The sequence below is a fragment of the Giraffa tippelskirchi genome, chromosome 13, assembly GCF_054371585.1.
Source record: "Giraffa tippelskirchi isolate mGirTip1 chromosome 13, T2T-mGirTip1v1.2.pri, whole genome shotgun sequence".
NCBI classification, from domain to species: domain Eukaryota; kingdom Metazoa; phylum Chordata; class Mammalia; order Artiodactyla; family Giraffidae; genus Giraffa; species Giraffa tippelskirchi.
In genome coordinates, this window is record NC_137287.1 from 41,896,268 (window position 1) to 41,912,108 (window position 15,841).

Here is a 15,841-nt window from a genome sequence, read left to right on the forward strand (position 1 = left end):
GGAATTCCAGAAGATTTCCTGAGGGCTACAGAACTTGAGAGCTCTTACTTAGGAGTACATCATGTTAATGCATGCAAAATAACAAATGAAAAGGAGGAGGAAGAAGAAAAAAAGATGCTATTCATGTTTTGTTTCAGTTCTGTGATTACTGACATTCAGTTAAATAACTTTAAAACGATCGGTAAAGTGCTCTATAACGGGAATTATAAGCGGGTCCGAAACCAGCTAAGGCTTTTGCAGCCTATCAAGTCTGTGGGGCGCTGGATCCCACAAAGGTGTCTGTGAGGCTTGGAGGGGAAACTCACAGGAGGGACCCCATCAGCCCCTTCCTCCCCACTTACCTGTTCAGCTTGTCCCTGTCGTTCGGGCCATTCTTTCTGGAAACCAGAACCTGCTCCACTTTGGCTACATTGCCTACACTGGCAGCTTTGTGGATCTTTCCGAGGTCCTTGTCTCGGATGTGGTACCCGGACTGGAAGTTGGTTCTATGATGACTGCTGTCTCTCCCTGGGCTGACGGAGGAGCCGAAGGGCGGCACGGCCCTCTTACTCCTGTCGCCCCAAATCTTCTTCATCGCAGAGCCTACGGGATCCAAACACACCTCACCTCCCCCTCGGCTCTTCCCAGTCCCCTAAACCCAACACGAGCGCTACAGGTAAGCCAGAGCCGTCCTGCCACCACCTCCCAGCTGGGAAGCTCAACAGTTTGGAATCTTTCATCCCAGAATGATCGTTGCTAAGCGACACCTCTAAACACACTGCCCGCGTGCCAGAATGCCCAGTGTGCATGCGCAAGAACTGGAAGTGCATTTTTCAAAAGCAACAAACAATATCAATAAACCCTTACGTAAGGTAAGAAGGAAAGAGAGGAAACTGAAATAAACACAGAAAGGAAAGCGACTTTACAACAGATACCTTAGAAGTAAAGAAGCATAATCATAAGGGACCATTATTATTGATGAACAATTACAAATTGGAAAACCTAGAAAATATAAATTCTGAGAAACATATACCCTGTCACGACTAAAGCAAAAAATAGAAAAACTCAACACTCCGGTAACAAATAAGGAGATTCAAATATTAATTAAAAAAACAAAAACCCCCCAAAGTTAAAAGCTTAGGACCAAATGGATTCAAAGCTCAATTCTACCAACATTCAAGTAAGAATTAAGACTCTGCATAAAAAACACTTGACAAAATTCAAAACCCATTCATGATAAAAAGAAAATTCAACAAAATAGAAATTTCCTCAAAACAATAAAGGCCATTTATGAAAAGCATGAAAAGTGAAAGTGACAGTCGCTCAGTCGTGTCTGACTCTTTGCTATGCCATGGACTATACAGTCCATGGAATTCTCTAGGCCAGAATATTGGAGTGCGTAGCGTTTCCTTCTCCAGGGGATCTTCCCAACCCAGAGACAGAAGCGTAGCGTTTCCCTTCTCCAGGGGATCTTCCCAACCCAGAGACAGAACCTAGGTCTCTTGCAACGCAGGCAGATTCTTTACCAGCCAAGCACCAAGGAATCCCAAGAATACTGGATTGGGTAGCCGATCCCTTCTCCGGTGGATCTTCCTGACCCAGGAATCGAACCAGGGTCTCCTGCATTGCAAGTGGATTCTTTACGAACTGAGCTAACAGGGAAGCTAGTCTACTTGGGAAAACAGCGTCTGAGAGGAGGAAAAGAAGGGACCAAGAGGCTTTGACCAGGATGGCTGCCATCTTTAAAAACAAAAAACCCCTCTGTCCTGTGGCTGATTCCTGCTGATGTTTGGCAGAAACTAACACAATACTGTAAAGCAATTATTCTTCAGTTAAAAATAAATTAAAACAAAAAACCTCTCCCTCAACTCTGCTGCCCCCTTCACCTGCAGCCTCAACGGTGCTCAACCCACAACCGAACACCCTGAAGGAGCTGCCCAACCCCACTCTCTCCTCCTCGCCACAGCCTAGATTCTGTTCCCTCACTCTGTGGAATTGTTCTCCTCTCTGCCATCAGAGTCGAGAGAAGCCAAAATCCAATGGGTTGCCTACAGGTGAAGGGGAAGAGCTCTCAGCACTTCAGGTCATGGGTACTAAAGATGGTAAGGTTCAGAGAAAGCTGCCAGTGACGTTACCAGGGTATAAACATCACGTGCTGAGGCCAAGAGCTGGATCCTCACTGGAGGGAAAAAGAGCTCAAGACCCTCAGTCACTGATCTGTCCCCACAGATGGGGAGGGGGGCGGGTTGGCATGCATGCAGTCAAGGGCTGTTATCACTTCCCGGCGGGGAGGGGACGCCTGCCCTGTGTCTGAGCGGCTGACACCCTGTGCTCTGATTAAACATAGCCCAGGTGTGGAGAACAGCTGGAGCAGATGTTCAACCTGCCTCAGCCTGGCTCCCAAGAAAGAGAAATGAGCTTTTTTCTCTTCCCAGGTAGTGGCTAAGGCTGGGAAGAAGCAGGAAACACGCATTTGCTCAAGAGCACATTCTGATCCAAACTCACTGCTGCTGGTAAGTCGCTTGAGTCGTGTCCGACTCTGTGCGACCCCATAGACGGCAGCCCAACAGGCTCCTCCGTCTCTGGGATTCTCCAGGCAAGAATATTCGAGTGGGTTGCCATTTCCTTCTCCAATGCATTAAAGTGAAAAGTGAAAGTGAAGTCGCTCAGTCGTGTCTGCCTCTTCGCGACCCCATGGCTGCAGCCTACCAGGCTCCTCCGTCCATGAGGTTTCCCAGGCAAGAGTACTGGAGTGGGTTGCCATTTCCTTCTCCAGAGGATCTTCCCAACCCAAGAATCGAACCCGGGTCTCCTGCATTGCAGGCAGATTCTCTACCGACTGAGCTATGAGGGAAGCCCCTTAATTAGTGAAGTGAAAGTCACTCAATCTGACGCTTTGCAAAGTCTTACTCTTTGCGACAGTCCATGCCAGAATAGTGAAGTGGGTAGCCTTTCCCTTCTCCAGGGGATCGGGATCTTCCCAATACAGGGACTGAACTCAGGTCTCTCCCATTGCAGGCAGATTCTTTACCAGATGAGCCACAAGCGCTGCGACAGCTATCTAAACACAGAATAATCCCACGCGCCTCTGAAATGCCTTGGGACTGAACAGCGAGCCTCCCGCCCCAGAGCCCCCTTGCTGCCCGCGCTTCCCCGGCGGGGAGGGGCGGGTGTTCGCACGGCCGGCTCCCCGCTGGGGCTACACTCACCGCAGCCCTCAGGGCGCGGCCCTAACGGGTCTACCGGGCTACCCAGTCCCCACCTCCCCGGTGTAACTCGTACCTGAGCTCCAGCAGCCCGTCTCCCGGTCTCTCGGCGCGTCACCGGAGCGAGCCGCCCGCCGCGCAGCCCGCGCGCACAGCGGCTTCGAAGACGTGGGGCGGCGGGGGGCGCTGAGGAAGTGGCGGCGACCCCCGCGCGCGCAGGAAGCCACCGAAACCGACCTGCCCACAGCCACGGAGTGGAACCACAGGCACACACGCCATCCCGCTCGCGGTTGTGCAGCTCCAGATCAGCGGCCCCGGGAGGCGCCCTTCCCCGCCCTCACGGCGCCCCGCCTCAGGCAGCCTTCCGTCGGCCGTGCGGGGCAGCTCCCGGGCCGGCTCCACGGCCTTCTCGCAGAACACCGCTCACGCGCCGTGCGAAGGGAGAGCTTAGGCCGGGCCTCTGCGGGGGTCGGGGGCGGGCAGGGGTTGTGTGGGCGGTGAGCTGGGCGGGCGCCTGGGGGGCGGAGGTCATGTGAGCGGCGAGCACAGGCTGGCGCCTGGGGGCGGGGGTGGTGTGGGCGCCTGGGGGGCGGGGGTCATGTGAGCGGCGAGCACGGGTCGGCTCAAACTCACGTCCATCCAGTCGGTGACGCCATCCAACGATCTCATCCTCTGTCCTTCTCCTCCTGCCCTCAATCTTTCCCAGCATCAGGGTATTTTCCAGTGAGTCATCTCTTCTCATCAGGTGGCCAAAATATTGGAGTTTCAGCTTCAGCATCAGTCCTTCCAACGAATATTGAGGACTGATTTCCTTTAGGATTGACTGGTTTGTTCTCCTTGCAGTCCAAGGGGGTCTCAAGAGTCTTCTCCAACACCACAGTTCAAAAGCATCAATTCTTCAACACTCAGCGTTCTTTGTAGTCCAACGCTCATATTCATACATGGTTACTGGGAAAACCATAGTTTTGACTAGTAGGACCTTTGTTGGCAAAGTAATGTCTTTGGTTTATAATATGCTGTCTAGTTTGGTCGTAGTTTTTCTAACAAGGAGCAAGCGTCTTTTAATTTCATGGCTGAAGTCATCATCTGCAGTGATTTTGGAGCCCAAGAAAATAAAGTCTGTCGCTGTTTCCATTGTTTCCCCATCTGTTTGCCATGAAGTAATGGGACTGGATGCCATGATTAGTTTTCAGAACCTTGAGTTTTAAGCCAACTTTTTCACTCTCCTCTTTTCACTTTCATCAAGAGACTGTTGAGTTCTTCTTCACTTTCTGCCATAAGGGTGGTGTCATCTTTGTATCTGAGGTTATTGATATGTTTCCCAGCAATCTTGGTTCCAGCTTGTGCTTCATTCTGCCTGGCATTTCACATGATGTATTCTGCATATAAGTTAAATAAGCAAGGTGACAGTATATAGCCTTGACGTACTCCTTTCTCGATTTGGAACCAGTCTGTCGTTCCATGCCCAGCTCTAACTGTTAACTTCTTGACCTGCATACAGATTTCTCAAGAGGCAGGTCAAGTGGTCTGGTATTCCCATCTCTTTGAGAATTGTCCTCAGTTTGTTGTGATCCACACAGTCAAAGGCTTTGGCATAGTCAATAAAGCAGAAATAGATGTTTTTCTGGAACTCTCTTGCTTTGTCGATGATCCAGTGGATGTTGGCAGTTTGATCTCTGGTTCCTCTGCCTTTTCTAAATGCAGCTTGAATGCCTGGAAGTTCACGGTTCACATACTGTTGAAGCCTGGCTTGGAGAATTTTGAGCATTACTTCACTAGCGTGTGAGATGAGCGCATCTGTATGGCAGTTTGAACATTCTTTGGCATTGCCTTTCTTTGGGATTGGAATGAAAACTGACCTTTTCCAGTCCTGTGGCCACTGCTGAATTTTCCAAATTTGCGGGCATGTTGAGTACAGCACTTTCACAGCATCATCTTTGAGGATTTGAAATAGCTCAACTGGAATTCCATCACCTCCACTGGCTTTGTTCGTAGTGATGCTTCCTAAGGCCCTCTTGACTTCACACTCCAGGATGTCTGACTCTAGGTGGGTGATCACACCAGCATGGCTATTTGGGTCATGAAAATATTTTTTGTATAGTTCTTCAGTGTATTCTTGCCACCTCTCCTTAATATCTTCTGCTTGTGTTAGGTCCATACCATTGCTGTCCTTTATTGTGCTCACCTTTGCATGAAATGTTCCCTTGGTATGTCTAATTCCCCTGCATTGGCAGGCAGCCTTTAACCATTGGGCCATAAGGGAAGTTATCAGACTCTTTATTTTGTTCTATTGATTTATGTGTTTACCCCTCCTCCAGTACCATGCCATCTTTATTATTTTATCTATATGGTAAGTATTAAAATTGAATATAATCATTCCTCACACTTTACTCTTCTTTATCAAAATTATTTTTGCTATTATTTTTGCATTTTCACATAAACTATTGAATCACCGTGACTATATTATACAGAAAATCTTGCTGGAATTTTGCTAGGGATTGTGTGAAACCTATTGATTGGTTTGGGAGGATTAACATCTTTACTATGCTGAGTCTTCCAATCCATGAACATAGTCTGTTTCTTTCGTATTTAGATCTATTGGCTTCTATCATAAGCATTTTGTAAAATTCTGAACAATGTCTTTTGTATGTGTACCTAAATATTTCATTTTTTGGAGTGCTTGTAAATGGTGTTGGGCTTTTCATTTTATGATCCACATGCTATTTGCTAAAACACAGTAATACAGTAGAACTCTGGGTGTTACTTTCGGCTTTCCCGAGAGTTCAGTTTGGTAAAGAATCCGCCTGCAACGCAGGAGACCATGGTTTGATTCCTGGGTCAGGAAGATCAGCTGGAGAAGGGATAGGCTACCCATTCCAGTATTCTTGGGCTTCCCTTGTGACTCAGCTGGTAACGAATCTGGCTGCACTGCAGGGGACCTGGGTTCCATCCCTGGATTGGGAAGAGCCCCTGGAGAAGGGAAAGGCTACCCACTCCAGTATTCTGGCCTAGAGAATTCCATGGACTGTATGGTCCATGGGGTCGCAAAGAGTCAGACATAACTGAGCAACTTTCACTTTCTTTCACTTTGTATCCTGCAGCCATTCTAAAGTGAAAGTGGAAGTCACTCAGTCGTGTCCGACTTTGTGACCCCATAGACTATACAGTCCATGGAATTCTCCAGGCCAGAATACTGGAGTGGGTAGCCTTTCCCTTCCCCAGGGCATCTTCCCCACCCAGAGACTGAACCGGGGTCTCCTGCATTGCAGGCAGATTCTTTACCAGATGAGCTATAAGGGAATTCTCTATAGCAACCTACTCTCTGTTTTCAAATTCCCTCCCACTGCACAGACCCTGGCATTGTGCTGACAGTCCCATTTGTTGCCTTTCTGGGATCCTGAGTTCTCCCCACTATGTTGTTAGGAAGCCACAGGGAAAGACTTCCAGGTTCCAAGGTGAGGCAGAGGGTCTGTGCTCACCAGGACAATAAATGTTTCAGGGAAAACCCATACTGAGGGGTGGTTTGAAACCCAGAGGTGTCCTAAGATACGGCCTTGGGTCAAAGGCAGACGCATAGTAACTGGGGTGGGAGGGCCTTTGCTCCTGGGCTCTGATCCACGAGGGTGTCACAGACTGCCACTGGGACAACCTGTCACTGCAGCTCTGTCCTGCATTTTTATCTACAGAGCTGTTGCTTTTTAAACAGGTGAAATCAATTTTAACAATTTCAGTTAACACAACACAACCCAAATTTTACCACTTCATCATGTGATAACTGTAAAATATTTATTAGTTATGTGGTTTATGTTTTTGCTCATACTGATTCCATGAAATCCAATGTATGCTTTATACTTATGGCTCATCTCAATTTGGACTACACATTTCAAGTGTTCTGTAGCCAAGTGTGGATACAGTCTACTATATTAGTGCTGATCTAGAAGACTGTGGTTGTGGCTCTTCTGTTGTATTTTTAATAGGTGGAAATGCTCTCATTTCGCTTTGTTGTCATTTATTTATGGGCAAGACCAGAATGGCAGGGACAGGGTGCAGACACACCCACCGCCCTCTCTCTCTCTAAGAAGCTTGAAAGACAATCCCAGAAGATTAAAGCTAGCTCTTTCTGCCAGCCTGGAGGGATGGGGCTGAAAACAGAAATTACACTGAGTTTCAAGAAAATAATGAAGGATATATTTCTTACACACTCATGGGTTAGGACTGTACATGTGACAATTATTACACAATGATGTCTTCAGAGATAGCAGCCTGTTAATGAAATAATTATTTTAGAAAAGACCAAATTAGTACTCATTTCACTTTATACTGAATTATCTCTCTTTAACTTGTATAAGCAGCACTACCTTGCCAGGAGGCGTGTCTGGTTTAACAAAATGTGTTGGTGAATAATTGAAGTGAAGTGAAGTGAAAGTCACTCAGTCGTGTCCGACTCTGTGCGACCGCATGGACTGGAGCCTGCCAGGCTCCTCTGTCCACAGGATTCTCCAGGCAAGAATACTGGAGTGGGTTGCCGGGAAGGGCTACCCATTCAGGCAACCCACTCCGGTATTCTTGCCTGGAGAATCCTGTGGACAGAGGAGCCTGGAGAGCTGCTGTCCATAGGGTCGCACAGAGTCAGACTTGACTGAAGCGACTTAGCATGCATGCATGCATGGGAGAAGGAAATGGCAACCCACTCCAGTATTCTTGCCTGGAGAATCCCAGGGACAGAGGAGCCTGGTGGGCTCCCGTCTATGGGGTCGCACAGAGTCGGACATGACTGAAGCGACTTCACAGCAGCAGCCCTTGCCAAGGGATGTTCGCAATCCAGGGATCAAACCCGGGTCTCCCACATTGCAGGTGGATTCTTTTTTTTTTTTTTTTTTTATAAATTTATTTATTTTAGTTGGGGGCTAATTACTTTACAATATTGTAATAGTTTTTGCCATACATTGACATGAATCAGCCATGGGTTTACATGTCTTCCCCTTCCTGGACCCCCCACCCACCTCCCTCCCCATCCCATCCCTCTGGGTCATCCCATTGCCCCGGCCCTGAGCCCTTGTCTCATGCATCGAACATGGAATGGTGTTCTGTTTCACATATGATAATATACATGTTTCAATGCTATTCTCCCAGAACGTCCCACCCTCACCTTCTCCCTCAGAGTCCATAAAATTGTTCCATGCATCTGTGTCTCTTATTCTGTCTCGCATATAGGGTTATCGTTACCATCTTTCAAATTCCATATATATGCATTAGTATACTGTATTGGTGTTTTTCTTTCTGGCTTACTTCACTCTGTATAATGGGCTCCAGTTTCATCCATCTCAGTAGAACCGATTCAAATGTATTTTTTTTAATGGCTGAGTAATATTCCATTGTGTATATGTACCACAGCTTCCTTATCCATTCGTCTGCTGATGGACATCTAGGTTGCTTCCATGTCCTGGCTATTGTAAACAGTGCTGCGATGAACATTGGGGTACACGCGTCTCTTTCAATTCTGGTTTCCTCGGTGTATATGCCCAGCAGTGGGATTGCTGGGTCATATGGCAGTTCTATTCCCAGTTTTTTAAGGAATCTCCACACTGTTCTCCATAGTGGCTGTACTAGTTTGCATTCCCACCAACAGTGTAAGAGGGTTCCCTTTTCTCCACACCCTCTCCAGCATTTATTGCTTGTAGACTTTTGGATAGCAGCCATTCTGACTGGTGTGAAATGATACCTCATTGTGGTTTTGATTTGCATTTCTCTAATAATGAGTGATGTTGAGCATCTTTTCATGTGTTTGTTAGCCATCTGTATGTCTTCTTTGGAGAAATGTCTGTTTAGTTCTTTGGCCCATTTTTTGATTGGGTCGTTTATTTTTCTGGAATTCAGCTGCAGAAGTTGCTTGTATATTTTTGAGATTAATTGTTTGTCTGTTGCTTCGTTTGCTATTATTTTCTCCCATTCTGAAGGCTGTCTTTTCACCTTGCTTATAGTTTCCTTTGTTGTGCAAAAGCTTTTAATTTTAATTAGGTCCCATTTGTTTATTTTTGCTTTTATTTCCAATATTCTGGGAGGTGGGTCATGGAGGATCCTGCTGTGATTTATGTCGGAGAGTGTTTTGCCTATGTTTTCCTCTAGGAGTTTTATAGTTTCTGGTCTTACGTTTAGATCTTTAATCCATTTTGAGTTTATTTTTGTGTATGGTGTTAGGAAGTGTTCTAGTTTCATTCTTTTACAAGTGGTTGACCAGTTTTCCCAGCACCACTTGTTAAAGAGATTGTCTTTTCTCCATTGTATATTCTTGCCTCCTTTGTCAAAGATAAGGTGTCCATATGTGCGTGGGTTTATCTCTGGGCTTTCTATTTTGTTCCATTGATCTATATTTCTATCTTTGTGCCAGTACCATACTGTCTTGATGACTGTGGCTTTGTAGTAGAGCCTGAAGTCAGGCAGGTTGATTCCTCCAGTTCCATTCTTCTTCCTCAAGATTGCTTTGGCTATTCGAGGTTTCTTATATTTCCATACAAATTGTGAGATGATTTGTTCTAGTTCTGTGAAAAATACCATTGGTAGCTTGATAGGGATTGCATTGAATCTATAGATTGCTTTAGGTAGTACACTCATTTTCACTATATTAATTCTTCCAATCCATGAACACGGTATATTTCTCCATCTGTTTGTGTCCTCTTTGATTTCTTTCATCAGTGTTTTATAGTTTTCTATATATAAGTCTTTTGTTTCTTTAGGTAGATATATTCCTAAGTATTTTATTCTTTTTGTTGCAATGGTGAATGGTATTGTTTCCTTAATTTCTCTTTCTGTTTTCTCATTATTGGAGTATAGGAATGCAAGGTATTTCTGTGTGTTAATTTTGTATCCTGCAACTTTACTATATTCATTGATTAACTCTAGTAATTTTCTAGTAGAGTCTTTAGGGTTTTCTATGTAGAGGATCATGTCATCTGCAAACAGTGAGAGTTTTACTTTTTCTTTTCCTATCTGTATTCCTTTTATTTCTTTTTCAGCTCTGATTGCTGTGGCCAAAACTTCCAAAACTATGTTGAATCGTAGTGGTGAAAGTGGGCATCCTTGCCTTGTTCCTGACTTTAGGGGAAATGCTTTCAATTTTTCACCATTGAGGATAATGTTTGCTGTGGGTTTGTCATATATAGCTTTTATTATGTTGAGATATGTTCCTTCTGTTCCTGCTTTCTGGAGGGTTTTTATCATAAATGGATGCTGAATTTTGTCAAAGGCTTTTTCTGCATCTATTGAGATAACCATATGGTTTTTTTCTTTCAATTTGTTAATGTGGTGTATTACATTGATTGATTTGCGGATGTTAAAAAAACCTTGCATTCCTGGGATAAAGCCCACTTGGTCATGATGTATGATCTTTTTAATATGATGTTGGATTCTGTTTGCTAGAATTTTATTAAGGATTTTTGCATCTATGTTCATCAGTGATACTGGCCTGTAGTTTTCCTTTTTTGTGACATCTTTGTCTGGTTTTGGAATTAGGGTGATAGTGGCCTCATAGAATGAGTTTGGCAGTTTACCATCTTCTGCAATTTTCTGGAAGAGTTTGAGTAGGATAGGTGTTAGCTCTTCTCTAAATTTTTGGTAGAATTCTGCTGTGAAGCCGTCTGGTCCTGGGCTTTTGTTTGCTGGAAGATTTCTGATTACAGTTTCGATTTCCATGCTTGTGATGGGTCTGTTAAGATCTTCTATTTCTTCCTGGTTCAGTTTTGGAAAGTTATACTTTTCTAAGAATTTGTCCATTTCTTCCAAGTTGTCCATTTTATTGGCATATAGCTGTTGGTAGTAGTCTCTTATGATCCTTTGTATTTCTGTGGAGTCTGTTGTGATCTCTCCATTTTCATTTCTAATTTTGTTGATCTGATTCTTCTCCCTTTGTTTCTTGATGAGTCTGGCTAATGGCTTGTCAATTTTGTTTATCTTCTCGAAAAACCAGCTTTTAGTTTTGTGGATTTTTGCTATGGTCTCTTTTGTTTCTTTTGCATTTATTTCTGCCCTAATTTTTAAGATTTCTTTCCTTCTACTGACCCTGGGGTTCTTCATTTCTTCCTTCTCTAGTTGCTTTAGGTGTAGAGTTAGTTGATTTATTTGATTTTTTTCTTGTTTCTTGAGGTACACCTGTATTGCTATGAACCTTCCCCTTAGTATTGCTTTTACAGTGTCCCATAGGTTTTGGTTTGTTGTGTTTTCATTTTCATTCGTTTCTATGCATAATTTGATTTCTTCTGTGATTTGTTGGTTCTTCAGAAACGTGTTGTTTAGCCTCCATATGTTGGAAGTTTTAATAGTTTTTTTCCTGTAATTGAGGTCTAATCTTACTGCATTGTGGTCAGAGAAGATGGCTGGGATGATTTCAATTTTTTTGAATTTACCAAGGCTAGATTTATGGCCCAGGATGTGATCTATCCTGGAGAAAGTTCCATGTGCACTTGAGAAAAAGGTAAAATTGATTGTTTTGGGGTGGAAAGTCCTGTAAATATCAATTAAATCTAATTTGTCTATTGTATCATTTAAAGTTTGTGTTTCCTTGTTAATTTTCTGTTTAGTTGATCTATCCATATGCGTGAGTAGAGTATTAAAGTCTCCCACTATTATTGTGTTATTGTTAATTTCCCCTTTCATACTTGTTAGTATTTGCCTTATATATTGTGGTGCTCCTATGTTGGGTGCATATATATTTATGATTGTTACGTCTTCTTCTTGGATTGATCCTTTGATCTTTATGTAGTGTCCTTCTTTGTCCCTTTTCACATCCTTTATTTTAAAGTCTATTTTATCTGAAATGAGTATTGCGACTCCTGCTTTCTTTTGGTCTCCGTTTGCATGAAATATGTTTTTCCATCCCTTCACTTTCAGCCTGTGTGTGTCCCTAGTTTTGAGGTGGGTCTCTTGTAGACAGCATATATAGGGGTCTTGTTTTTGTATCCATTCAGCCAGCCTTTGTCTTTTGGTTGGGGCATTCAACCCATTTACATTTAAGGTAATTATTGATAAGTATGATCCTGTTGCCATTTACTTTGTTGTTTTGAGTTCGTGTTGAAACATCCTTTCTGTGTTTCCTGTTTAGAGAAGATCCTTCAGCATTTGTTGGAGAGCTGGTTTGGTGGTGCTGAATTCCCTCAGCTCTTGCTTGTCTGTAAAGCTTTTGAATTCTCCTTCATATCTGAATGAGATCCTTGCTGGGTACAGTAATCTGGGTTGTAGATTATTCTCTTTCATTGCTTTAGGTATGTCCTGCCATTCCCTTCTAGCCTGAAGGGTTTCTATTGAAAGATCAGCTGTTATCCTTATGGGGATCCCCTTGTGTGTTATTTGTTGTTTTTCCCTTGCTGCTTTTAATATTTGTTCTTTGTGTTTGATCTTTGTTAATTTGATTAATATGTATCTTGGGGTGTTTCGCCTTGGGTTTATCCTGTTTGGAACTCTCTGGGTTTCTTGGACTTCTGTGACTATTTCTTTCCTCATTTTAGGGAAATTTTCAACTATTACCTCCTCGAGTATTTTTTCATGGCCTTTCCTTTTATCGTCTTCTTCTGGGACTCCTATGATTTGAATGTTGGGGCGTTTCATATTGTCCCAGAGGTCCCTGAGGTTTTCCTCATTTCTTTTGATTCTTTTTTCTTTTTTCCTCTCTGCTTCGTTTATTTCCATCATTCTATCTTCTACCTCACTTATCCTATCTTCTGCCTCCGTTATTCTACTGTTGGTTCCCTCCAGAGTGTCTTTTATCTCCTTTATTTCATTATTCATTCTATATTGACTCCTTTTTATTTCTTCTAAGTCCTTGATAAACATTTCTTGCATCTTTTCAATCCTTGTCTCCAGGCTATTTATCTGTAACTCCATTTTGCTTTCAAGATTTTGGATCATTTTTATTATCATTATTCTAAATTCTTTTTCAGATAGATTCCCTATCTCCTCCTCTTTTGTTTGGTTTGGTGGGCATTTCTCATTTTCCTTTACTTGCTGAGTATTTCTCTGCCTTTTCATCTTGTTTAGATTGCTGTGTTAGGCGTGGCCCTTCTGTATTCTGGTAGTATGAAGTTCCTCTTCATTGTGGAGGTTCCTCACTGTGGTTGGGGTTGGACAGGTGGCTTGTCAAGGCTTCCTGGTTGGGGGAGCTTGTGTCGGTGTTCTGGTGGGTGGAGCTGGATTTCTGCTCTCTAGAGTGCAATGGAGTGACCAGTATTAATTTTTGAGATGTCTATGGATTTGGTGTGCCTCTGGGCAGCCTGTATATTGATGCTCAGGGCTATGTTCCTGCGTTGCTGCAGAATTTGCGTGGTATGTCTTGCTCTGGAACTTATTGGCTCTTGGGTGGAGCTTGGTTTCAGTGTATATGTGGAGGCTATTAGATGGTCTCTTATTAATTAATGTTTCCCCTGGCTTTCAGTCTTATTCTTGCAGTAGCCTCAAGACTTCTCCTTCCATACAGCATCAATAATAAAACTTTTAGGTTAATGGTGAAAAGATTCTCCACAGTGAGGGATACCCAGAAAGGTTCACTGAGTTACATGGAGAGATGAGGTGGGGGGGTGGGGTTGAGGTGACCAGGAGGGGAAGAGGGGAATTCAAATGTGGAGAGAGCAATCTAGCCAGTAAGCACTTCCGTCTGTGCTTTCCACAGTTTGGAACCCTCAGAGTGGTTCACAGAGATACATAGAGAGGGGGGAGGAAGGTAATAGAGGTGAGCATGAGTAGAAAGGGAGGAATCAAGAGGGGAGAGAGAGATCTGGGCAGTATCCTGTTCCTGAAGTGTTCTCCGGTACCCAGGACACCCTCAGAGATTCACAGAATTGGGTTGAGAAGAGAAGGAGGAGGGTCGGAGATAGAGGTTCCCTGGGGGAGAAGAAAGAGCATCAATAGGGGGAGAGAGTAATCAGGCCAGTGATCACACTCCTGAGTAAAAATGGGTCCTAAAGATTGGATCCTTAAATGTACAAAATTGATATCAAATATGTAAAACAAAGATTAAAAATCTAGAGTAGAGGTTAGACTCTTATAAAACTTACAATATAAAAAAAAAGAAAAAAGGAAACAGTGTAAAAAGAAAAAAAACAGTAAAACAGTAAAAAAAGAAACAGTAAAAAAAGTAAAACAGGAAAAAAACAGTAAAAAAAGAAAACAAAAGGTATAAGATATATGTATGCAGTTTGCTTCAAAAATAGGGTTTTTTTTTTTGCAAGTTAATAGTGGGTTATGAAAATGAAAGTTAAAGGTGTAATAGAGGACTTGAAGAAAAAGTAAAGAAGAGAAAAAAAAATTTTTTTAATTAAAAAAAAATAAGAATAATAGTAAAAAAATATATATCCCGGACTTTCTCTGGAGCTGTTGTGAGCAGTGTGGGGTCTGCTCAGTTTCAGATAGATCCTTGTTCCTGCTTATACTTTTCAAGATCTATAGGTCCTTTTCATTGCAGTCGGTATTAACTACAGGGATTTTAATCTGTTGGCCTGTCACTTCCAAAGCGCTTCCCTCTGTTGATTTGGCTTCTGTTTGGAGGTCTCTTCAGTATCTAATTTCCGCCCTGCAACAAAGGGGTGGAGGTGGTCTCTTTAGGTTCGCTTGTTCAATCGTGCTGTGGGGAGGAAGGAACACTGCAAACCTGGCGTGTGTGTGGTGAGCTCGCAGTGTCTCGGCCGCACTGGATTCGCCCCCGCTCACGGCGTGTGTGCTTTCCCCGTCTACCCTGCTCAGGCTTCAGGTTACTCAGCCGGGGAGTGAGCCGGGGCGTGGGCCCTGAGATGCGTGCACTTCCCAGGTCTAAGCCGCTCAGGTTCAGGCTCCCGGTTACTCCACAAAGGCGCAGACTCGGTTTCGCCCGCGGCTTGTGCCGTTCCCGGTCGGAGCTGCTCAGGCGGCCAGGAGTTTGGCGAGCGCGGTCTCCCCTGTTGGGGCGGTGCGGCTTATTACCTCCCTGGTCCCCGCCTCGGTTTACGGGCGCGCCTGGCTCCGGTGTGCTTTGTGTCGGTTCTGGGGAGCTGGTCTCTGGCTGCGACCCTCCCGGCGGCTGTCGACCCTCCGGGATCTCAGGCAGTCTTTGCTTAGACACTGGGAGCCTGTTTGCAGTTTGGTAGGGGGTGCCCTCTCTGGGGCCGAGTTTGCCCCTTTCCGGCTCTGGCGGGCCCCGCCTGCCTGCTGTGTCCGGCGGGGGATGGGGCGGTCCGCAGCCGGCTAGCTCTCCTCTGGTATCGCTCAGTCCTTTGTTCTGTGAGCGGGCCGGCAGTGCCTTAGAGTTGGGCTTTTCGCGGGATAGTTCTCTCTCTCTGGCTGTCCCACAGTTTAGGTTACTATCTCACGTTAGCTCCCTCAGATTGCCCTCAGGGCACTCGGGCCCGGTCCTTACCCTAGGCAGTGCCGCCCGCTCCTCTCCGTTCAGCCCCCACTTGCTGGTGGTGGATGATGTGAGCGTCTGGGGTTCTTTGCCGGGAGTTGCTTTAGGCACGTAATCTGTGGGTTTTATTTATTTTTTCCTCCCAGTTACGTTGCCCTCCGAGATAAGAAATCTTCCCCCATACCCGCCGGTGAGAGGGTTTCCTGGTGCTTGGAAATTTCTCCTCTTTTACGACTCCCTCCCCAGGACGGGTCTCTGTCCCTAACTCTTTTGTCTCTCTTTTCATCTTTTATAA

At 44.6% G+C, this 15,841-nt stretch overlaps 1 protein-coding gene across 1 annotated transcript in view; it reads right to left on the bottom strand.

Annotated features, from left to right (window-relative positions):
* LOC145532779 (ankyrin repeat domain-containing protein 26-like) overlaps positions 1–713 on the bottom strand; it is a 64,975-nt gene extending 64,262 nt beyond the window's left edge. Inside the window, 1 exon segment of the mRNA XM_081558533.1 lies at positions 342–713. Coding sequence (XP_081414659.1) covers positions 342–574 — 233 coding nt within the window. The 5' untranslated portion in view covers positions 575–713.
* Between the last annotated feature and the right edge of the window lie 15,128 nt (positions 714–15,841).